This window comes from Notothenia coriiceps, unplaced genomic scaffold (genome assembly GCF_000735185.1).
Source record: "Notothenia coriiceps isolate Sejong01 unplaced genomic scaffold, NC01 NC01_scaffold00005785, whole genome shotgun sequence".
Taxonomy (NCBI): domain Eukaryota; kingdom Metazoa; phylum Chordata; class Actinopteri; order Perciformes; family Nototheniidae; genus Notothenia; species Notothenia coriiceps.
The window spans coordinates 166443-190357 of NW_011338486.1; the positions used below are offsets into that span (position 1 = coordinate 166443).

The window sequence follows — 23915 nt, forward strand, 5'->3', positions numbered from 1 at the left end:
TCATCTCACAATGTCGCTTGGGGCCCCAAGTTGGCCAGGGACGGCCCTGTGTGTTTTTCGAATTAAGCACCTACTGTACATCATGTGTTTCTGAAGAAATGGGAAGAAATAGAGCCATGTCTAGACGAAAATATTTCTTAGAAATAGTCTTGAAGTATTTCAACAGTAATGACAAAGTGGTGTTAATGGATTGTGCCAGTAAAGATCTTTATATGTTAGTTGTTTGGCAGAAGTTAGGGTCAGAAAAATGTGTGTATATCCGGCCTGATGCAGAATTATTGTGATGGAAACACAACTATGCTTGATCCTCAATGTGGAAGTTATTATTATTACTTGCTTTGGACTGGAAAGATACTATACAGTTTTTTGTGATGTGATCAAGGGGATTAACACAGCATCCACCAACCAGACGGTCCAAATAGATTCTGTCTTCTTTGCCTAAATGCCTCGTACTAAGTGATGCATGAGTCAATGCTTTTAATTGGCTTTCTGTTACACAACATTATTAAATTATTTGTCCTTATTAGTTCAGCAAACATTTCGATCACGCTGAGAACTTTCTAAGAACAACATTAAAACAATTCAGTAATTATTGACTGATGCCACTTTTTTTTCTGAGGCTATAAAGTAGATGAAACCATTACAGTGCCTGGCAGTTAAAAAAGAATGAAAAGAGAGGCACAGAAAGAGAAAGATTGGGAGCGATGGCATCTGGATGAGATTCGGCATAGTGCATATGAAGCACATGTGGTCTGGTGTAATTTACAATGTTGTCATGGAGGTGCGGGTTATAAGAAACTGTTTTGCCTAGCAACATTCACGGAAAGGTGGAAGGGGAAAATGTTGTGCTGGCAGGTAAGAAGAATATTTTAATACCGTGAGACATCAACAGTTTATGTGTTCCATCGGGAGTTCCAGCCTTTTCTGAACCCAACGTATGAATGCCAAAATAAAAACTATCCGGCTTTAGGATTATAGTTGGTTTACTGTCACAGCTTCAAATCTGAGCAGAGATTAACATTTAATTGCAATTAACTTCCAATTATGATACAAACTACAGCACACTTAGAATTATGAAATTGAAATATTGCCGCCTCTGGAGGTCACAATTTTTATTATACTCCAAAATATGATGGTGTAGGAATGAACCAAGAATATCTTGACATTACTCTGCCATTATTTGCGGTCAGAATAATGGGGAAATAATTTTGAAGATAGGATAGGAAGATCATGATGTCATCAAGAAAATTAGGATATTCCCATCGGCCTCATCTTTTTCTCATGTCATTATGCTTTTGCATTTCCTGAATAACGGTAAGCATTCTCTAAATAGCTAGATTGTTAGCCTAAGTAGTTCATGACATCAATGTTGCATTTGCCTAGCAACAGTATTCTTATAAGTTGACCAGCTTTTTTTAAAGATCTTTCAACATGTCACTGTTATCATAAGGGTTTTGGCCGGTTGTTGTGTAAATGGATGTTGACCTAAAATGTTGTACGGACCGACTGACCTACTGGACTATATCAGCAAGCCTCCGACAAACAGGGGAAGAATGAAATGTAATAAACTTCTCTCCGAGACTTGTTCCAAGATTACTATGTGCTCTCAGAGCCCTTTTTTATGTACAGGTACGATAACATCACTTGGGCATATACCTTTTTTTAAATCATACAGCTTTTCCAATTGTGTAGATAGTGAGGAAATGCAATGATAACACAATAGGTCAAGTTTTGTCATCTTTCATCAGTTCGACCAAGTAAGAGTGACAGATTTAGTTTTCATATAAAGAATCCGGCCACGGCTACCTATGTATAACAGTAAGAGTTTCAGCACACGCTAGGGTAATCTTTTTAAAACTTGGCAGACACATTTAAAAGGCTGTCAGCATTAATAACTCATCTCAATCTAACAAAATGCAATGATTGATTTAGTGTCTTTATCAGATAATACATTAGTCTTGGCAGACGTAAAGGCTCTTTGGACATATTTGAAAAGGATTCTTGTAAAGTTTGAAGTGTGAGAATATAAATGTATTTCTTAAACTTGTCATCATGATATGTAAAGCACATTACACACTGGCTCTGGTATCTCTCGCACTGATGACAAAAGGTATACACTGGGTTTTGCTTTTTGATTACGTTTGATTATTGGAAGGTCTCGCTTGGGGCAATCAATTTAATGTGGTTTTGCCCTGAAATGGTGTAATTGTTAGGGTATTCTAGTGGACTTTTCTTGACAATAATAATATATTAATATAATATAATAATAGCTGTGATAACAAAGGGGTGAACGCCAAACTGATATATTTCTGACCTTAAAGGCTTTGTAAGTTCAAATATTCACATAGAAGATTTGGTATGCAATAAATGAAATACACTACACTTTTTTTGTTTGTTGGGAAAACAGGTGCAAGATGGTTAAACAAGAGCTACAAAACAATCAGTTCATAAAGCCCCTTTACATAAGGGGTGTCAGCTACAATCGAAACCAAATGACAACTTTTTATCATGGAAACCACCAAATGTGTGTTACAAAAGCTACAAGCAGCCATAACAACTTTGTTGACTTTGACTTTTTCCCCTTCTCACCACAGTAAAAACAGCAGATATTTCGCAGGGAGAAAGGTCAGACACTCAGTTTGCAGCTCTTGGCCGTATACATTATCAGTCAGACTAAAATAGAAATGTCACTGATTTAACGGTTTCTGAAACCTCCATTAGACTGATACCTCGATGGAAAGTATTTGAAAATACTCCTTTGTTGCTGCTTGGCTGTTTGGCTCTTACCTCACATGACTGGATGCAATGGATGTGTTGCGGGTCAGGGTACCACTTCATCATCCCTGTGCAGACTATGCTCTGGAAAACAAAGAACATGAGAACGATTGAGCTAGGCAGTCACAGGACAGGAACAACTAGTGTTAAGGCTATGAAAAACAATATCATAATCATTCACAAAAGCATTTTTGTTGGTTTTTTGTAAACTTAAGATTTAAAGTACATGAATTGACGGCTAAACGTATTTATTAAACTCTACTTTATGTTGTAGATCATTTAAGATGGAACTTGGAAGCTGGGTTACATTGTACTATTTTCAATATCCACTTTGAAGATAACCAAAGGTGCAGGACTGCTACTTACAGACTTTGTGATGTCTATTGTTTACCAAATATTGCTCCATGCCAGTTTCAAATTCAGTCAAATGTTTGATATGCTCAAATTTAGGGTAGCTACTTTATTCTATGGGAGGATACATTCGCGAAACATATTTCTTGTCAATATTTCTAATAGATAATCATAATTATTATTATTATATATTTTTTTAATAATATTATTATTATTACTTTTGCTTTTGGGCCTGACAGTTGTGTGGAAGAAAAAACTAATTTGACCTGCATAAAGTAACAAAAAATTACTTTAGAAGTAGTTCTAGAGTTAACTGTTATTGTAATTGTTTGCCAATAATCTACTTGGACCTGCCTTGCCTTTCATGAACTGTAATCCAAAATATGAAGTTTATCTTGTACTTTTGCTTCCTTTTTGCAGTGTTTGCTTTGATGAAAACCTGTTTTGAAAGAAAAAAACGTAAGTGGATGACTAAACAATTGCATGGGGAGATTTGGATGAGGCTGTGGTCTTCTGTCATTTATTTGACCCCGGGAATGTACAGATAGCTGATTGACTAACAAAGAGAGAAAGTGAAACCTCCCCTGTGTCCAGCCTCCCTCCCCAGCAAGGGAGACCAGATTCTGAAATGTTAGATAACACAATGCCTTGAAAATCATCAGGCAGTGCCAGAGCTATGGCGTAAGTAACCAGACTTCCAGCCAACTATTTGACCTTGGCAATGATGGATTAACTGGCTGGCTGACTGACCACCCAAAAGTTAGGCGAAACTGGAGCAGTGTTTGCAACAGCATTAACGTAGAAGCGATAACTGAGGTATGATATTGGGTAACATTACCCACCTTTAAAGCAAAAAACAACAGAGCTCTAACTCAACCTAAGAACTGACATTCCTAAAGTTTGTTCAGGGTGACCTTTATACACTGTGTGTGTGAGGGCTGTGTACTTCCTAAAAAGGCTTTGACGTCAACAGGAACCTTTACTCTTGCTATCTGCCTGTGATTTCCAGTAATGCAAAAGCACTTAAATGATAACAAAGGCATACACGTGAGGCGGATTTTGTTGTGTGATTCGTTGTGATTAGCTGGCGCAGATTGGAATTAAAAATGGAATTGAAAGATACTGTCTCGCCAGAGATTCAGTCAAACATCTGATATGAAATACATTTCAAATACTTTGATGGATGGAAAAATTCCATTTGACAGTGAGATTCATTTTTAAGCATTCTTGCTGAGTTTTGAATCTGAGGTTATTGTCTTGTTTTAAATAAATTATGTTCTATTGAAGAAAGGTTTGGTCTTCTAGAGCAGTGTTTCCCAACTATGCGAGGGAACTGCAGGGGGTACGTGGAATTCCAAGGTGACAAGTAAAAAAAAGTAAATAATCCCATCAAAAATGATAGTGCACGATTAGTTTCCCTAGGGAGACAATAGTCTGTGGCACAACCGCGCCAAAATCTCACAATGAAAACAGCTGTTTACCTGCAGCCAGAAAAATACTGGTAGGTCTGCGCTATGGATAAATGGCTGAAACGTCCGCTTGCTCTGGATTCAGGCCAGGGTTCAGAGTAGCCCGCCGAGAAACGTAAGAAAGAGGCCAAACTGAAACCAAGGCAGTACAGTGAAACATATATATTATTTGGATTCATTTCTACTTCTGCGGACCCACCGCAGCCTCAGTGCTTCTTTTGCGATGAAGTCCTGGCTAATAGTGCGATGAAGCCAGCGCATTTACAGAGACACCAGAGCACCAAACACTCGGGAAGTGTCGATAAAAGTGAAGAATTTTACAGACGAAAGCTGTCGGAATTTAAGTCGTGCCAGACAGTAATGATGAAAGCCACGAATGTGTCAATGAAAGCACTCGAGGCATCTTACGCCGTGTCCCTGCTTGTGGCTAAATAAAAAAAACCTCACTCTATTGTTGAGGAGCTCATTCTCCCTGCAGCGACTGCGTTGGCCGAAATTATGATAGACAAGAAAGCAGCCGAAGCACTCAAGAAAGTTCCCCTGTCGAATAACACCGTATCCCGTCGGATCAATGATATGTCTGTTAATATAATTGGACAAGTGGTGAACAAAATAAAACTAGCCGGTCAGTTCGCTTTGCAGCTGGATGAAATGACAGACGTGAGGGGAGAAGCGCAGCTCCTGTCCTTCGTGCGTTACAAAGATGCGTCAGACATAAACGAGCATATTTTATTTTGCAAAACGCTGCCAGGAAAGACAACTGGGGAAGAATTGTTCCAGGTTATCGACAGCTTCTTCAGAGAACATGATCTGCAGTGGAAAACCTGCAGCCACATATGTACTGATGGAGCAGAGCTGCGATGACAGGGCGTGTAAAGGGACTTTTTGGGCACGTAAGAAAGGTAAATCCCGGCATTAAATGGATGCATTGTATTATTCATCGTGAAGCACTAGCTAGCAAGAGGATGAGCCCTGATTTAAGGCTGTTATGGATGATGCTGTGAAGATGATAAACTTCATCCAATCTCGGCCATTGAATCACAGGCTGTTTGAAACTCTTTGTCATGAGAACGGCACAGAGCACGATCAGCTATTGCTTCACACAGACGTGCGCTGGCTGTCTCGTGGGAAAACGCTACTGAGACTTTATGAACTTTGCAATGAAGTTTTTGTGTTCTTGACGGAGCATCTGCATCCTCTTGCTGTGCAGCTTGAGGATGATAAGTGGGTGGCGCGCCTGGCATATCTTGCTGATGTGTTTACCAAACTCAACGAGCTCAACCTATCACTTCAGGGCAAGGAGTCACATATCCTGAAATTGAATGACAAAGTTCAAGGATTCACAAAAAAGCTCAAACTATGGGAGAGGAAATGTGATGAGGGAGACGTGATCTGTTTCCCACTACTCAATGCCCATCTTGCCACCACTGCTGTTGCCATGGGTCCAGTGGTCAAACTGGTGCAAGCACACCTGTCCAAACTCTGCACTGATTTCAGCCATTATTTTCAGGACATTGAAAATAAGTCAGAAAGACTGGATTGGGTGAGGAACCCATTCATTGTGAGTGAGAGCAGCAACAGCCTTCCAGCAATGCTCCAGGAGCCACTGATGGAATTATCATCTGACCGTGGTCTGAAGATGGCATATGCTGAGAAGTCATTGACTGAGTTTTGGTGTGATGTGGAGAAGGAATATCCTGAACTGGGAAAACATTAACTGATTGAACTTTTGCCGTTTGGTTCTACTTATTTGTGTGAGGTGACCTTCTCAGCTTTAACACACATCAAAACCAAGCAGAGGAACAGACTGGATGTGGAGACCAGCCTGTCACAGCTGTTTCCACACTGCCTCCAGAACTATCAAAGCTTATGAAAGACAAGCAAGCTCAAGTGTCTCATTAAAGCTCACATGACTGGTGAAAAGAAACTGCTAGGCCTATACTGATTCTGGATATTATTATTAAAGTGTTTTGTTCCTGAATTAAAGTTTAAATGCCTGTTTAAAGGGGACTTATTCAAAGGGGCTCCAGGTTTAAGCCTAAATGTTACAAGATATATATAGCAAAGATAAGTAGATTTTTTTTATTTCATATGTATTTATTTGATTATATTATTTATTTTCAAGGCAACAAATTCATTTGTATTTATTTTTATTGAGTGATTTAAGTTAAAGTTAAGAAAATGCCTGAGAATTAGATGTTCAAATTAAGGAGATGAAATAAAGTTATTTTCATTCAATAATCAGTTACGTTCTACTTGTGAAGGATCATCAGCACGTATGAGTGAGAGGGTACTCATGGTATGACAAAAGGCTCACGGGGTACACAAGACAAAAAAGGTTGGGAACCACTGTTCTAGAGATTTAAAAATGTTACTGGTATTTGGTGTTGTTAAAAAATATATATATTTGAAAATGCTAATAGTGATGAGATAATTAAAATTTCTCCTGCAATTTTCTGAAGTCTGTACTGACCATGTGCCGGATGCCTTCAATAGACTAAAGAACATTATCTGAGTCCAAACAAGGGTAATTATTGATATGTATTATGAAAAAGCCAGACAAATTGTCTTAAACAAACATTTTACCTTAAATTGTGAATGTGGCAGTTATTTATTTTTCAGTATAATTGGTCTGTTAAACTATGCCTGGTGTTGCAGCTAACACTTTGTAGTTTAATTTGCACTACATTCAAAGTCAAAAGTCATCATATCCCTTCCTATTTCCTTTCACACAGAATAAGCTCTTAACTAATGAAGTGCAAAGCATTTGTGTAATTATTTTCATTAGTGCACTTTTTGCTTTTGTGGAACAGGGTCTTAAAGAGACAGGCGCTACAACGGAGCTTTCAGTTAGAGGTTGAACACAGGTTTACTCAGACAGACAGTATAAGTAAAATCATGTGATTTAAGTATGATATCTCTGTTTGAAGAGGTTAGTGATGTAAATATTAATTTAGAATCTTACATCTTAATAAGAAAGTGATGAGATGATAATTATAATGTAGCAAAATACTCCATGTTTTTTATTGTGTAGGTCGACTGAGCCGTATTTGTCTCAAACGGTAGTGAACTCTTAGCTTTGTGCTTTATTGAGTCACTCTGGAGCTGTAGCTTGGTGCACTCCAAGCTGTTGTTCCGACCACCAGATGTTCAGATGCATTATTCATTCTGATATGTGTTTTATGTATAAAAAAAATCTCAGCACGGTTTGTCATTTCAGTAAGCGAACAAAACAACAACTGTTAAAGAAACCTGCCAAGAGTTCTCAAATAGTACTGAACCACAACACCTTGCTCAGTAGTGGTTATTTAACTCATCAAACAATCTTGTTGTTCACCCTGTATCATGCCTCATTATAAAACGTGAAGCAGCTTAGCAACAGGTGCAAGCTGATCTGTACAGCACTTATAAGCTCTGTGTTTTACTGAACTGGGTCAAATTGACATTGAGTTAAAGCATTATACACTGTACGAAAAGCCAGTCAATAAAATAAGTTAGTGTTTTCCATAATGACTCAGTAACCCCGCATTTAATAACTGCACAATAAGCTGCCATTGGTAGATATATTAAATATAGTTTCATGCCAAACAGTTTATTTCAAAAATGACATACTTGAAAAATGCTCTGAAAAGCAATAGGAGAAGGATGGGATTGAAACATTCTTCAGGAATAATCATCAATGCCACCATAGGTGATGCGTTGTTTGAACTTGAGCCATACTAGTAGCTTAAATGATATCGCTGCCTCTGTAGATTTGAATTTAACTATTTGTGTGTCGAAACTTTAGGATGTTAAATAGCAAATGGCTAGAGTTACCCCTTGTACTAACATAAAACAGTGGTTGCCTTGTAGGGATGAGATTAATCCAAAAAAGGTACCTCTAACCTCTTACTAGTGTTGTTAAACACATCAACAAGAGTCAGTGAAGAGACCAGAAGGTCTGTTGGTACAGTACTTGTAGCTTGTAGTGTTCCAAGTATATGTTTACGTATGTGTTTGTTATTTGTGTAACTGTACTAGAAAGCATTCCACTTGATTGGCTGCTGTTTTTACTCTAAATTTGTAGAATGAAGATGTGTTGGAATTAGTTCATATATATTTAGATTTCTTAAACTATGAATGGGTTATAGAGAAACCCACATTACTGTCTTATCATTATAATTTATTTCTTATTTAATTTGTGATGATGTTCTTACCTGGACTGTGGTTGGTAGCATCCAGTGCTTTAAAGACTCAACTGTATTGTCATTGGGTAGAACCACCGGATCACGCAGATCCATGTCCAGAGCCACAATGCATGTTGGGTAGCAAACAGCATCTGCAAGGAAAAAGAAGAAAAAAACACAAGTCAAATAACACTTATCTTTAACAGTCATTAGCATCTGTTGAATTTATTCATGTTCAAACATTAAAGTGGACCTATCATGCTATTTTTAGGCAATAGCATAGGTCTCAGATATATAAAAATATATAAAAAAAATGTCTTTGAAGTGTTTTCCTCAAAATACCAAACAGTTTGGTATTTTGAGGAAAACACTTCAAAGACATTTTTTTTATATATTTTTATATATCTGAGACCTATGCTATTGCCTAAAAATAGCATGATAGGTCCANCCAAGCCACGGCTTTGAAATTGGTCCGTGCGCAAAGCATTGTGGGGATTTGAAGGACGCGAAGTCTACCCATGTGCAGCCTCAAAATTACCCCCAAACCAAGGACGCGGCCTCGGTGGAATTCCAAGTATGCTGGAGATTGGAACAGTCCTTCGGCGGCACTCGATGACGTAGTATCCTTGAAATATTGGCTTGGAAGCCAGTTTCCTCGCGGCCATTGATTACTGTGGACAAAACCCACAGGAGCAATTTAGNTCATAATTAGATATAGTATTTATTCTCGGTACAGTTTATGTTGAAACCGTTAGAGTGGCACTCTTGTTAGCCTGTTCCATTCTTCTTTGTTTTCCGAAGCCGTGGCTTGGAAGTATACTTGCTTCGTTTCTGAAGGAAGTGACTTGGAAGTATGCGACTTCCAAGCCAGTATCCTCGCGATTGAGAAACGGCCAATATGTCTAATATATGTAATGTAAAGCGCTTTGCGCACTTGGTAAAGAGCTCAAATAAACACCATGAATTATTATTATTATTTTATTTTTAAGACAGAAAGATGCACTACCGTCATAAATGTATTGTTTGCTTGGTGTGTAACCTGCCAAGCCAAAAACCATTCAGGCATAGGTATCTTTGTTGTTTGACAGAATATAATCAGGACTGTTGGTTTTTGGATGGGTTAAACTCTAGTCCCAGATAGGTTACACTCACCGACATCCATCCCCTGTTCACAGCTGTACTCTACCGAGTTGAGATTGGGAGGAGGAGAGCACGATCCCTGTAGCGTGGAGCACATGGTGAACTCTGCAGTCCATTCACCACCCTTAGAGCAGCGGATCTCCCTCTGGAAACAAACACAAATTAAACTCATTGTGGTCATTAATGGCCTATGGTTGGCCTACACTTCTGTCTTTACACAGCTCAGTATGGGAAAACAGTTATTCAGTCAGTTTAGTTTCAACCATAATTATTGTTTTATCATGCGATATAAATAATGCCTTAGTTTCAGTATTTACTTACATTCTCTGTGGTATCCGGGCACCTCAGGGTGCAGAGGGAGTCATAGTACAGGCCATTGGTGCAGCTGTACATGCCCTGGAACACATCGGGCAGGGCTGCACAGGATATGGGCTCACAGGTACTTGTCTTCCACTGCCCCCCCTCCAGGCACTCCATCTTTAAAAACTTCCTAGAGACAACAGTCGACAATTGGCACATCTCTGAGTGATCTCAACTCTAGGTGAACATTTTTTTGATTTACATAAAATGTATATAAAACAACTTTTTATTGTACTTTTTGGGGGTTCACCTCTTCAGTCGCGTATTATATACGTGTTTGTGCATGTACATTGTCTGCAAAGGCTAAAATATCAAAGTTTACTTCAATAACATGGTGACATCACTTTGTAACATTAGAGCTTCTATTGGCTAGCGTTTCAACATATTAAGTGATGGGCCAAGGGGTGGGACATGTGTAAGCAGTTGACCAATCCCAACAGAGCCAACTGGGCTCTGGTTTCAGACAGAGGGTGGAAGGAGGTGCTGCAGCACAGGCAGTATGAGAAAAATAAAGGCCTTTTAAAGTTGCAAACAAAAACTGGTGTCGTTTGACCAGTCCTGTGAAGTAGTTTTAGTTTCATTAGAGTTTCAGAGAATTATTTATTTCTCGTTTATTGCTCGTTAATGTTCAGTTCTTTGTGTTGTTTTAGGTTTTCTGGTTGTCCATTTGTCACATTCTCGTTAACATAATATCTCAGGAGGGAATTTCTTCTAATTTGGCACAAACTCTCCATTTGGACGAAAGAATGACATCATTTAATTTTGTTGGTCACTGTGACTTCATGTCTGTCCTATTTTTCTTGAATGCCATACCTCCCAAATGTTTGAGATCATTATTTTCAATTTTGAGACAAATGTCCACTTGGGCTAACGCTGTACTGGTAATATTTAATTGGTAAAAATATCAAATGTCACTGAGACCTCACTCAACCCGTAACAGCCATAACTCAAGGATGGATATGCTAATATTGACAATTGCTCACAAGTTTCTGAAAGGATAAAATATATGAGTAATGACATTTTGGACAGACTTGACCAACTGGTGGAGGCATACAAACACGAGGGAGTCATTCCAAAATCAACCTTAGCTTATTGCTGTAAATTTGGACCATGAGCCTAGGACAAAGAGAAAGCTGTGGTAGATATTATTGTTATTAAAAATATTTGGTTGTATTGAGGTTCCTTATAACAAACTCCTTCTCCAACATGCACTCTTTACACCTCAACGCCATCTCTACTTTTTCAATTCACTTTTACTGTTTCGATAACCAAACATATACAGAGTGCAGAAGACTGCCAATTCTACAGTGCACTAATCAAATGTATGTTGCATGTTGTGTTTAAATGCAACCGTTTGTGTAACAATGAAGATTTATGTGGGAACATGTGTCAAAGGTAAAAGTGAAAGTCCTATTTCGCTGCTGCTGTTCACGTTCACATGTTGGACTAATAAAGCATCAGGTTATTAAAATGTTTACGCATACTGCATGTTTGAGAAGGCATTACTCATAAAGAAACACAGCTGCTAATGGAGATAGTTTTTCACCATATTAGGTGGAAATTACATGTATACAACACTATAAAGTGTATATATTTGATTGGTCTTATATGATGGTAAAAGTCAGCTTGTTATATTTTTTACACATAATGCATTTTAAATACAATAAGCCAGAAAAATAGTGCATCTGTATTTTACGTTAAATTAACTCAGCAAATTGATGGTTGCTATTACATACAGAAAAGTGTGAAAGAGCTATCTGACTCCATTTTATGCAGGATATAAAATCACCATAGAGGTTGTGTCTCTTCCTATTTGAAACTCATTACCAACATGTGAAATGTACCGTGGCCCTGAAGTGCAAGACACCACAGCATTTCACAAAACACAACAGCCTTTCACAAAACGCCACAGCCTTTCACAAAACGCCGCAGCCTTTCACAAAACGCCACAGCATTTCACATTGGACGGAAAGGGTATTCCTTAGGGAGAACACTTCTTGTTTGTGATTGGATAGAGCCAGCCAGAGAAACACTGCTGTGATTGGTTGTTTTTGCTGCCAGTCAAGAAATGACGTTTGGCCCAACACATCAGCTGTTAGCTGTTAGCACACACTCAGAGCTCACAGCTCCTCATAACTGGACAAAAGTTAAACATATACAAAACACAGACTGTCTATGTCATGGCGAATACAGTCGCTGCTTTATTTATGTCTGTATGACGTTGTTGTGAGTGTGGACGGAGCAGCTACAGGTTAGTTTAGCCTGATGGATCCGATCCCGATAGGATTTACATGGAGATACGCCCCGCCCCCTCTCCAGCATCTTGTTTGAATGACAGGAGTAACACAGAATGAATGCTTTATTAATTCATGGTTTTTAAGGGGCTTATCTCCATGTAAATACTATGGTAGACTACCCAATATTCGCATCGCTCTAATCACTCGAGTTTCACCCAGGTTTCACCGCGCGGCTGTCAGCTGTGTTTGCTCCTGTCATTCAAACAAGTCGCGCTGGAGAGGGGGCGGGGCGTATCTCCATGTAAATCCTATGGGAGATACCAACTACAACCAAATGAACATATTTGACCGTGATTTAAAGGTCACAATTCATGGCCATTTCCACTGATCATAATTCCATTGTTGAGGTATACTAAAATAGAAAAATACTGTGAAATTTTCCAAACTCACATCGGTTTCGCATACAGCATCTCTGTAAAGTATGTGTATTCAGCAGTATTCACTTTCTCCACTAAACGGCCCGCTGCAGCTCCTCCCCCCCCCTAGCGATACACAGCCAAACACAGCCAAACTCAACCTGAACACACACGAAGTCACAGCCGAAATGAAAACAATAAGTGTGGCTTGATATTTATTAATTCATGGTTTTTAAGGGGCTTATCTCCATGTAAATACTATGGTAGACTACCCAATATTCGCATCGCTCTAATCACTCGAGTTTCACCGCGGCTGTCAGCTGTGTTTGCTCCTGTCATTCAAACAAGTCGCGCTGGAGAGGGGGCGGGGCGTATCTCCATGTAAATCCTATGGGAGATACCAACTACAACCAAATGAACATATTTCACCGTTATGTAATTGTAATACACGTTTCAAAGTGATGCCAAAGTAACTACATACTGATAACGGTTAGTAAAAAACATGAATTAACGCTTTGACAAGTCTGCAGACAAGACGGCAGGCGAAAAGCTTTTAAAATGCGTGTTTTCTGAATGGAATCGGATCCATTAGGCTAAACTAACCTGTAGCTGCTCCGTTCACACTCACAACAACGTCATACAGACATAAATAAAGCAGCGACTGTATTCGCCATGACATAGACAGTCTGTGGTTTGTACATGTTTAACTTTTGTCCAGTTTCTGAAAGGATATGAGGAGCTCTGAGTTTGTGCTAACGGCTAATGTGTTGGGACCATGGTTGGGACATAATGCGCTGGCTGGCTCTGTCCAATCACGAACAACAAGACAGTGTTCTCCCTAAAGCAGGGGTTCCCAAACTTTTCTGCCCACGACCCCCAAAATAACAGCGCCAGAGCCTGGCGACCCCCTGTCGACGGGGGGGGGAGGGGGTTGGGCTGGGGTCCATGAGTGTTTCTTATTGGTTAATTGGTCCTTGGTATGAAAAAGTTTGAGAAAAACTGCGCTAGTGGATTGTCAAAGGGGGAGCCTCGTTATTATTAATAATTTTTTATTTTTTTTATTTTCCATTTTTATTTTTTTAATCATCTCGCGACCCCCACTTTGGGAACCCCTGCCCTAAAGGAATACCCTTTCCGTCCAATGTGAAATGCTGTGGTGTTTCCTGAAATGCTGCGGCGTTTTCTGAAATGCTGCTGCGTTTTCTGAAATGCTGTAGCGTTTTGTGAAATGCTGTGGTGTTTTCTGAAATGCTGTGGTGTCTTGCACTTCAAGGCCACCGTAGAAGGTGTTCAGTAATGAGCAGTTGCCCAATGAATACAATTGGCAAAGTTACAACAAGGCCCAGCTGCGGTACTATTTTATTGGACCCTAATTTGAGCTTGTTTTGAAACAGAACATAGTTTTGCAAGTGATGGACCACAGCCTCTTTAAATTGTACCCGTCTATATTTAAGACTTTACTATTGAGGTTACGGTGTTCATGTAGTCCATTGTTACGCTGTTGGAAAGAAGGCATTTCCTTAATTACCGGACAGGCATGTGTGATAACAACCATACATTTACTTCAGTCTGTTATCTACACAGGTTTTACTTAAAAGCACTGCACAACCCAGTACATTATGATCTGTTGTCCATGTGGTTCTTTAATGCCCTTGAACAGAAAAATACGACATTTTGATATCAACACATGTTGATGAAAAGGGGAAATGTTGGTTAGCTAGCTGTTGCGAAAGACGTCAGTCTCTATCTGATGATGTCACATGATTGACCTGATGATATTCAAACATAACTGGTTATTGAAATTATGCTTTTTAAATGTTGAAATGTTTTATTTATGTGAAAGTTTGTTAAATGAATTTAACTATAAGGGGCACATTGGCAGATCACCGTATGGAGCCCACTGGTCTCCTCTTGGTAAAATGAACTGATAAAGTTGTGATATAATATTTTAAATAAATGTAAAAACGCCCTCCAAATCCTGGCAGCTGTATCTTTGTGCACTGAGCTGCTGCAAAAAGTCCCAAAACACTTACCGCGGTGTCTTCTTTTTGATGCTCCCCATTACATAGAAGCCTGTGTTGCATTTGTAACGGCACACAGAGCCAACATCGTGCCCTGAGGCCAGGCAGTCTGCAGTAAGCAGTTTGGCATTGGGTATGTCTGGAACCTCTGCACACTCGATCTTGCAGTAGGCCTCTGGGAAAGACCAGAGACCGTCCTCCAAGCACACCAACCGGTCACTGTCACCTGAGGAGAGGTGAGGGAGTAATATTCAGAGTACAGTGTGTGCCTAACACAATGGTGCAATGCAGGAAAATATACTTGGTAAACAATGGGCTATTTTCTCTGTTATTCTAAACCTGCATAAACCTTTTTAACCTCTGCCAATGACGTTATACTTTAGGTTTGATTCATTGGTTTGTTTGTCTGTTTATCTGCAGGATTACCAAAAACGAATTTTCATGAAACTTGGTGAAAGGATTAAACAAAAACCAAGGTAGATCCATAACATTTTGGAGCGGTCCGAAACACTGGACATTATGTATCACTTATGGAAATGGCCTTGGCGGAGGTCTGCACTCTCTAAGTGCCCCTTCTTGTTGATGTATTAAATGTGCTTTGGTGGTTATGGTACGTTTCTTTGGGGATTGTTTTTATTCCCCTTCGAATTGGCCTCCATAGAATCTTCCTCTGGCCTGCTTTAAATGATGAGCTTAATGATCATAAGAAGTGAACTCAAACTCTGTTATATAGAGTGACTTTTAACTTCTGGGCAGATTCGATTTCACCTCCACAAGATTTTCCATTGCCTGAATCAAAGTGCAGATTGTATTGGACATGAGTTTTCTACAGGATTCCCACATCTTTTCATCAAACAGATTTTTGAAGGAGATTTTATGGCCCAATTCTCTCAAATTTAAAAATCCACCACAGCAAGGGAAAGTCAAGGTTCTTACTGTAACAACACAGATCATTTGTTTATGCACGCATTCATGCACAATTAAAGCGACACACTCGAGGCAGGTGGCGAGTGAAAAACAGCATAACTTCAATGAAACACATGCAGATAAAAAAATGAGTAAGTGACTTATAACGTTAAGTATTGTTTGTTACACAGCAATATTGATATGGATTTAACATTTCCTTACACTAATCAATAAGCTACTGATTGTAACAGACCAAGTTGCGATTTGGCAGCAAGTGTTTATTGAATTGCTAATGTTTCAACTTTTCATTTGAAATAAGAAGATTGTTTGACTGCTTCTTCTGAAAGTATAGCCTCATAGCCTTGCAGACATATTTTTCACAAGAGTTGTATTTGCTGCACTGTATAACTGAAATAGAAAGAAGTACATGGGAAAGGCACAAGTAGGTCAACAGCATGAATTGATTTCTGTCCGGCTAAACATTCTGCTTTTGTTTCATGGCTCTGTCTAGTACCGTTATGAGGAAAAGGAGACCATGTCTTCAACATAGCCCAAAGCTAATATTTGCTATGCCTGTATGGCCTCACATGAAGCATGAGCGTTGGTGTGCATGTGTGTGTGTATGCAGAATCATAACACCCTAAACCTTTCACATTTTTTATTGGGTCTATAAAATGTAATGAATCTTTAACATGGCATCACATTTTTATAAGCTATTTAAACATTGCGCTGGTGTGGTGATGATGTAAATCCATTAAAGCTGTGAGTGTGTGGAATATATTCTCCTGAACTACACAGTGTGCTTTTTTCCCCTGCTGAGTGATGCTTGAAGGCCTTCGAACATATTTCACTCAACCAAAAGCCACAAATCAAATTATTTCTACAAAATCTGAATTTAGACCATGGATACACGGGTCTAACTGCTGACTCTACTACGAAATTTGAGCGCTAGCTGTGGCTTTCCGACCACAAACACAAGTGTGTGGACATCACGCTTGCTCCGTCTAATCATTTCAAGAAGCTGCATCTACTACATTGTGTAACTTTACCAAGGAGGTGAAAGGTTTTTCCTTTTTGCGGCCACAATATTTGTTCTGACTCATTAGGGTGTTAGTTGTATTTTTAAAAGCTTTGTAGACATTTGAGTATAAGGAAATTGTGTGTAAAGGGAAGAGAAAATATGCCATATACTGTAGCTGTCTCTATCAGTGTTCATCCTGAATTTCATTCACTGCAACCCAAACTAACACTTTAAAGGCCATAACGTAAAGAGTCAGCAGCAAGTTTCATTGAGAGAAGACATGTTTGTGATTTTGTAAAGGGAATTCCCACTGTGATTTTATTGCAACTCTGTAGATTAGTTCCCCTTCTGTTAGCTTTTTTTTTAAACTAATTTGTTTTAAACACTGTCAATTATAACAGGATGGGAAAAGCCAGGCCTCCAATTTAAACTGTAATCGTGTGAAATAAAGGTTTAATATCCATTTCATTTTATGGACTGTAACTAGTGGAAGCATCTTGCTGTTTTTTGTCTGCTCACGAGACTGGGCTGTCACTGTCATTAGGTAGGTCGTAGCAGCAGAGATCATGTGTTTAATTGTAAGAAACTCAAAATGAGGTTGATAAAAGGAGGTTTCTCAGATAATTATTGTATTTTAGTTTGCCTTATTGGGAAAAGCAGACAATGAGAACTAATAGTATTGTAAATGTAGGCAATATGATTTTTGAAATTACGAAAAATAAATAATTATTTGCATGGTTAAGCCTGACACCGATGCTATGAAGTATGACCATGTCGTTTTGTTCCTGATCTACTGGTTTTAACAAAGAAAATAGCAGTGTTTCATTTTGGATACATTCCAAAAATACACGACTAATTTGTTCTCTTAATAAACAATCACAAATCACACACTGCTCTTGTGCCTTTATCGCTGTTAGCTAGCAATGTTATCGTTAGCGCTAGCACATCGACTTTTATTCCAAACTAGTCAATGGCACGTTTATTAAATTGTGTGAAAAGAAACACATGTTTTACTTTTATTTGAATAGCTTAGAGCTACTTTCATCAGAGCACCTGCAATCATGTCTGGTCCCACATCTGTTAAGTATCCAAGATGGCGATCATTGAGTGCGTGAAGTGTCCTCACTCAACTTTTTGACTGTTATGAGTGCACCCTCCAGTTACTGCATTTAGCAATACTTTGCACTCAAAATAGCAAATGTAAGTACGGAAGTATGCAAATTGAGACACAGCATATGTTTTAGATGAGACTTGACTAGAGTTAATAGAGAGAATAGAGCAGAATAGACAATGACTTACCTTGCAGTATAGCTGGTGATCCACAGGTGAAGGAGCATTGTTTTCCAAAGGTGGTTCCCCAGGGGCAGCTGAATATAGCGTGGTAGACATGAGACTGATCGGGCAGGGCGCAGTCTACAGGCTGACAGCTGACCACACGATCCCAGGAACCATGGAAACACTCCAGATGAGCATCTCTCTGAAATAAAGACAGGGGAACATCACATAATGACAAAAATGAAAACATGTTTTGTTCATAATAACAATGAGTTTGTTCAAGTTAACTGTTAAAAAAAAATATTAAAAAAACAACAACTGATAAACATGTTAAAAGTGAAATTGCGTTCACAGTCTAATTAGGTAGATTCCATTGCCAATATTTAAGCATTTGCCTCAACCGTTTGTATTATTCAGAAGGGATTTGGTACATTTTAACCCTATGACATATTGGTTAGGGTATACAATGGCCTATACAATTCCTAAACTTCTCTCTGAATAATTTTGACACGTGAGCTTTTCCTTTGAAATGCGGTGTCATCTGCATACACTCTATTTGGTTTTATATAATGTATTATTCACTTAGCATGTTTTTTTTTAATCAAAAGAAGATGTTACTATCTCTGGCATAATACACATGTGTTTACCTATGTATAACTTTGGATGACTTCACATAGAAACAGTTCAACAGATAATACAATATTCAGTGTACCTGGTGGGATACGGTTCCCCTGCTGTTTTGGACACTGATGCTGAAACCATGACGACATTGAACTGAGCAGTGAGAGGACTCCCCTCCTCCTGTACACCTACAGAGAAACACTGATATATAGATAGTCCTTTTGTTTGCTGTGTCAGCTCTCTCATTGTTCAGTGTTTCATTGCAAAGGGCCTACCTGACAGTGGCGTGCTCTAAATGGGGAGGCCTGCAGCTGTCCAACTGACACGGTTGCCGCAAACAGCTATATCAGGAGATGGAGGACAGGTGGAGATGGAGGGAGAAGGGAGAAGGATGAGAGGCAGGGAGAGACAGAGCAACTAGGAGGCCTAAACTGATCACTAGTTTTATATAAGAAGTATTTCAAGATTTGGGGAGGCTGTCATTTTGGTAATTAACCTGTTATGTTATCATCAAATATCATACCAATGCCTTGCACAAAAATGCTAAGATCACACATTTTTCTTTTGTACGTGTTAACACATTTTTAAAGTTGGGTTGGTTAGAACCCCAGACTAAATTACCGAATAAATTACTGAATACCTCTCTTTGTATACCATCATAGATGGTAAGATGGCCAAGGCGATTCGTACTGTTTTCGGTTTAACAGTCTGTTCTTCTACTACTGTTGGTGGATAACAGTCATGTGTAAAGGGTAGCCTAGTGTTTTATTTGTCAGACTTTTCTAGAGCTTGCTTCAAACTTGCTTGGCAATTGAATGAAAACAGAGCTACTGACATGCTGTGTATGTGTGCGCATGTGTGTGAAAGCATGTGTGTGTGATAAGTAGGTAGTTGTGGGAGAGCCCACCCTCAGATGCGCACCCGGTCAGGGCGAAGGTGCTAAAGTGGCAGGAGGTCCTCAGGGCCACGCCTCCCACTGCCACAAAGGGGGAGGAGAAGAGGAGGATAACAGACGCTGTGATGAAGAAGGGTCGAGAAAGGTCATGGGTCACATTCACCACCAACGGGTTCCGATGGCATGAGAGGTCATGCGTGCCTAAGTAGAAGAGTTCAAAGTAGTCCTTTAGCTTCTCACCATGCCAACAGTTTGTTGTGTTGTTAAGTTATTGGTTTTCAAATACAAATAAAAAGGCACCTAGTGAGTGGTTTTTGCCAGTAGTATCAGACAGGAGGATGGTGGCTGTCCTCCGGCATTGCTCCCCAGACCATGACCCATCTGAAGCCAGGTACACCATCACAGAGGCTGCCACTCCAGGGTGGAGAAATCCCACCTGGATCAATGACGAAAATTACAATATTTATATAAGGAAAAAAAGGTTTATTCATACATGAATATGGGTTTACTGCAAATGAAATACTTTACATGACACATTAATAAACAGTTATACAGTAGACCATGGTAGTCAGGAAGGGGTAGATTATTGACCCAATGCGCTTTCCAATTATTAGGGTTAGGGTTGGCAAACTAAGGGTTCTGTTCCTTGTCACTGAACAAGAAACTCCTTGAGGTTGCCCAGTGGCCTGAACAGTCTAGGGAGGACTGTTCAGACCATGTGGCAGATAAGACATTTGACTGGTAACACACTCACCGAGTCATGTTCAGTCGGCCACCTCTGGTCTGAAAAGTTGAAGCCAATGTGAAATTGCCTTGAAGTTACATTCTGGCCAGAAGGACGCTTTCAAAGTCTGTAGAACTCTATGAAAAAAATGTACCTACTTCGAACTTGATTTATTAACTTGTGTGTCATCAACATTTTTTTCCAACACCCTTAACACTTCCAAAGTTAGTTTTCAGTGTATGAAAGTTAGTTTTAGACTTTTGGTGGTCTAAAATGGTTGTGTTCAGCATTTGGTCGTTTTTGCTCTGCTTTTTTGTATCACTACACGTTCAAAGGCACTAAGATGGCAATGGCCAAAAACCAGTGGTTGACGTAACGGTGACTATGTTCATTTCTTATAAACAGTCTATTATCATGGTAGAAACTTGTCAGTTTGCAGTCCTCCAAAAGAGATTGCAAGGACATGAACTGAGCATAACAAGAACTGGGCATTAAAAAGGAGGAAAACAGGGTATTGCACAAAAGCAAACAAGCCACAACGAGTACTAAGAGGTCTGTCTGGAGACCACTAAGTCACCACAGGAAGAGCAAAGTTTGGGTGCTGTTACAGTACATGTCCTAATCAATGCATGTGCATGTTGCTGCATGGCAGGAACCGTATAGTACGGTAATTGCGTTCTGACTAAAAATCAATGTAACTGCTTTGATTCCAAATGAACCTTAACCTGTGTTCTAATGATGGATATTCAACTTTTCAGAGCCACCTGCTCACAGACTGTGTCTCTCATACTGAAAAGATGGATTTTGGAGTATCACTTTTAGTTTAGTAAATTAGTAAGGGCTTCCTAAGTGCAACTCTTTTATAGTACGGACGCCTTAAAGAGAGTTTGCAGAGATGGATATGATAGCTGACGATGGCTGAGGAACACTTTTCAAAGAGAGCAAGACTGTAATTCAAATGAGGGTGCCTTTCAGAGACGGAAAGAAAAACGTTAAGGACAGGCGGTTATCATGAAGGCCCTTCAGACAGTGAAAGGGTCTTTAGAGAGAAAGTGGCCTTCCAGAGATGTTACAGAGGTGTGCCTGATAGGAGGTGTCCATAGAGAAAGCAAGGGACAGAAAGACGAGTCATTCAACAAAGTAGTGGAAATGGTGATAGATAAAAAATAAATGAATATGTGCAAAGGAAGGAAGAAGCAGGCTCATGACAGTAAAGGAACCTTCATCCAGAGCACGGCAGACATGTTTATGAGGCTATCACTCAAATCAACAGCTATCATGTGCTTAGTCTGGACCTGAAGAGTGGATTTTGGGAACTGTGGCTGTGGAAAGCCTGACTTACAAAACATTTAAATATAAGAACGATACACAGGTCTGGAATGGAAAGCCGGCTCCAAATACAATGCAGTACACAAACCTGCATGTCTATGTGAAGCACTGTTGGCTAGTGAATGTTGGGGCTGCAAAGAACAGCAGGACTTTAGGCAAGCATATCAACTAAACAGCAGCCGCAGCTTCTGTAATCCTCTCACAATTTCATGTGTCAACAATTCATAACATTACTTTATGATGTGTCATTTTTGAAAATGTTTTAAACAATTAGGAGTATCATAGGTAATTAACTTTTTGGTTGCTTTGCATTCTCTGGGGCCAAAATAAACGACAATATAAATGATGTTTTCATAATGATCTTGTAGTGATTACAAAATTGTTATTGTTCATTGCGATGCCAGTGCTATAATAACTTTTAGAACTTTAAGGGAATTTAATTATGAATGATGAGTTAATTATATAACACTTGATCTTGTATTGTTAGTTAACTGGTAATGGTAATTTGTGAAGGATTTGAGTGATTAGTATCCAATGGGTAAAAATAGCACAAAATGCACGCTACAAGAATAAGTAGAGGGTAAGTCATGATTCAGTAATCATCTACAGATCATTAGTACCCGTGATTTAGAGTTGTCTTGGGAAATGAGTAATTAAAGTTAAAAAAAATCCATTGTATGAATCATGCAATTGTGAGAAAGTTAGGAATGTGTGCAGGTTAAAGTCAGCAGACTGTGTGAGGCCCTTCAACGCAATTTTAAAAATACTGGAAAGTGCTGGAAGCTTAAAGAGTAGCCACCCACAGTCACTTAGCGGAGGGGGGGAAATATACAGTATGTATATAGTGCGCACACACACATGTACCTTTAGCCAAAATGGATGTTCCAGGTCATTGTTTGTGTCGGACTGAGCTACACAGGGGAACCAGGCGTCCGTGGGCATTCTCTCACTCACCTCCAGGTGTTGGTACCTGCAAAGCTATATTCAGAACAAAGAAAATTGAATATTATTAACATTAATTTAACTAATCTTGTTTTACTTTTCAAAGTTATCCTGACCTTACCTTTTAATGTGTACATTTAAAATCCTTGTTGAAAATCCCATTTGTTGAATTGGCACATGGTTTAATTTGTGTCTTTGCCACATATTCCACATTATGGAGGAACAAAAATGTAACTTTGATATTATCTGACTGACTGATTCAATACATTTGATTTGATTATTTTGTGTGTCGAGAAAAGCCCACATTCTGTGTGGCATTTGACATCCAGGCAAGGCACGTTTATTTATAGAACCTTTCCAAAAAGGGCAATTCAAAGTGCTTTACAAAAATGAAAAACATTAAGACCATTAAGAAATAGTGCAGCGGAAACACATTATAAAATCACATTTAAAAACAGTCATTAAAAAGCAAAGATAATAAAATAAACATCATACATGAATAACACAGGTATTAAATACATGAATAAAAGTTACAGTGCAGTGTGAGATATGAAAAGCTCAAATAAAAGCAGCAACAAAAAGAAAAGTCTTCAGCCTGGATTTAAAAATAGTACGATTTGCAGCGGACCTGCAGGTATCTGGTAGTTTGTTCCAGATATTTGGAGCATAATAACTGAAAGCTGCTTTTCAATATTTAGTTCTGACTGGGGACAGAAAGCAGACCCATCCCAGGAGACCTGAGAGTTCTGGGAGGTTCATAATTTAGCAGGATATCAGAAATTCAGGACAGAGTCCATGACTACACCTAGATTTCTGGCTTTTTCTGTTGTTTTGAACATTGCAGACTGAAGCTCAGAGCTGACTTTTAGTCATTCCTCCTTGGATCCAAAAACAATTACATCAGTTTTATCTTTGTTTAATTGAAAACAATTCTGACACTTCCAGTCATTTATTTGTTCAATGCATTTACTCAATGTTTGAATTGGAGCATAGTCTCCTGATGAAATGGTAAATGTGTGTGTCATCTGCATAGCTATGGTAACTTATTTTGTTGTTTTTCATTATCTGAGCCAGTGGTAGCATGTAGATGTTAAAGAGGAATGGCCCCAAGATAGAGCCTTGAGGAACCCCACATGTCATATTTGTAAACTCAGATGTGTAGTTGTGCCTGTCATTTAAGTAGGATTCAAACCAATATAGAACTGTTGCCGAAATTCCCACCCAGTTTTCCAGTCGGTCTAGTAATATGTTGTAATATATCAGGCTC

The 23915-nt window shown here is 39.1% G+C and overlaps 1 protein-coding gene across 1 annotated transcript in view; it reads right to left on the reverse strand.

The window, feature by feature from the left end:
• Positions 1-23915, reverse strand: part of pappa2 (pappalysin 2) — a 76560-nt gene that overhangs the window by 16460 nt on the left and 36185 nt on the right. The window contains exons 15-25 of the mRNA XM_010768507.1: positions 22571-22684; positions 19954-20089; positions 19680-19854; positions 19034-19099; positions 18850-18946; positions 18162-18339; positions 14948-15161; positions 10223-10391; positions 9914-10046; positions 8792-8913; positions 2730-2859 (exon numbers count right to left, since the gene is read on the reverse strand). Of these exons, the coding sequence (XP_010766809.1) occupies positions 2730-2859; positions 8792-8913; positions 9914-10046; positions 10223-10391; positions 14948-15161; positions 18162-18339; positions 18850-18946; positions 19034-19099; positions 19680-19854; positions 19954-20089; positions 22571-22684 (1534 nt within the window). The remainder of the gene's footprint in view (positions 1-2729; positions 2860-8791; positions 8914-9913; positions 10047-10222; positions 10392-14947; positions 15162-18161; positions 18340-18849; positions 18947-19033; positions 19100-19679; positions 19855-19953; positions 20090-22570; positions 22685-23915) is intronic.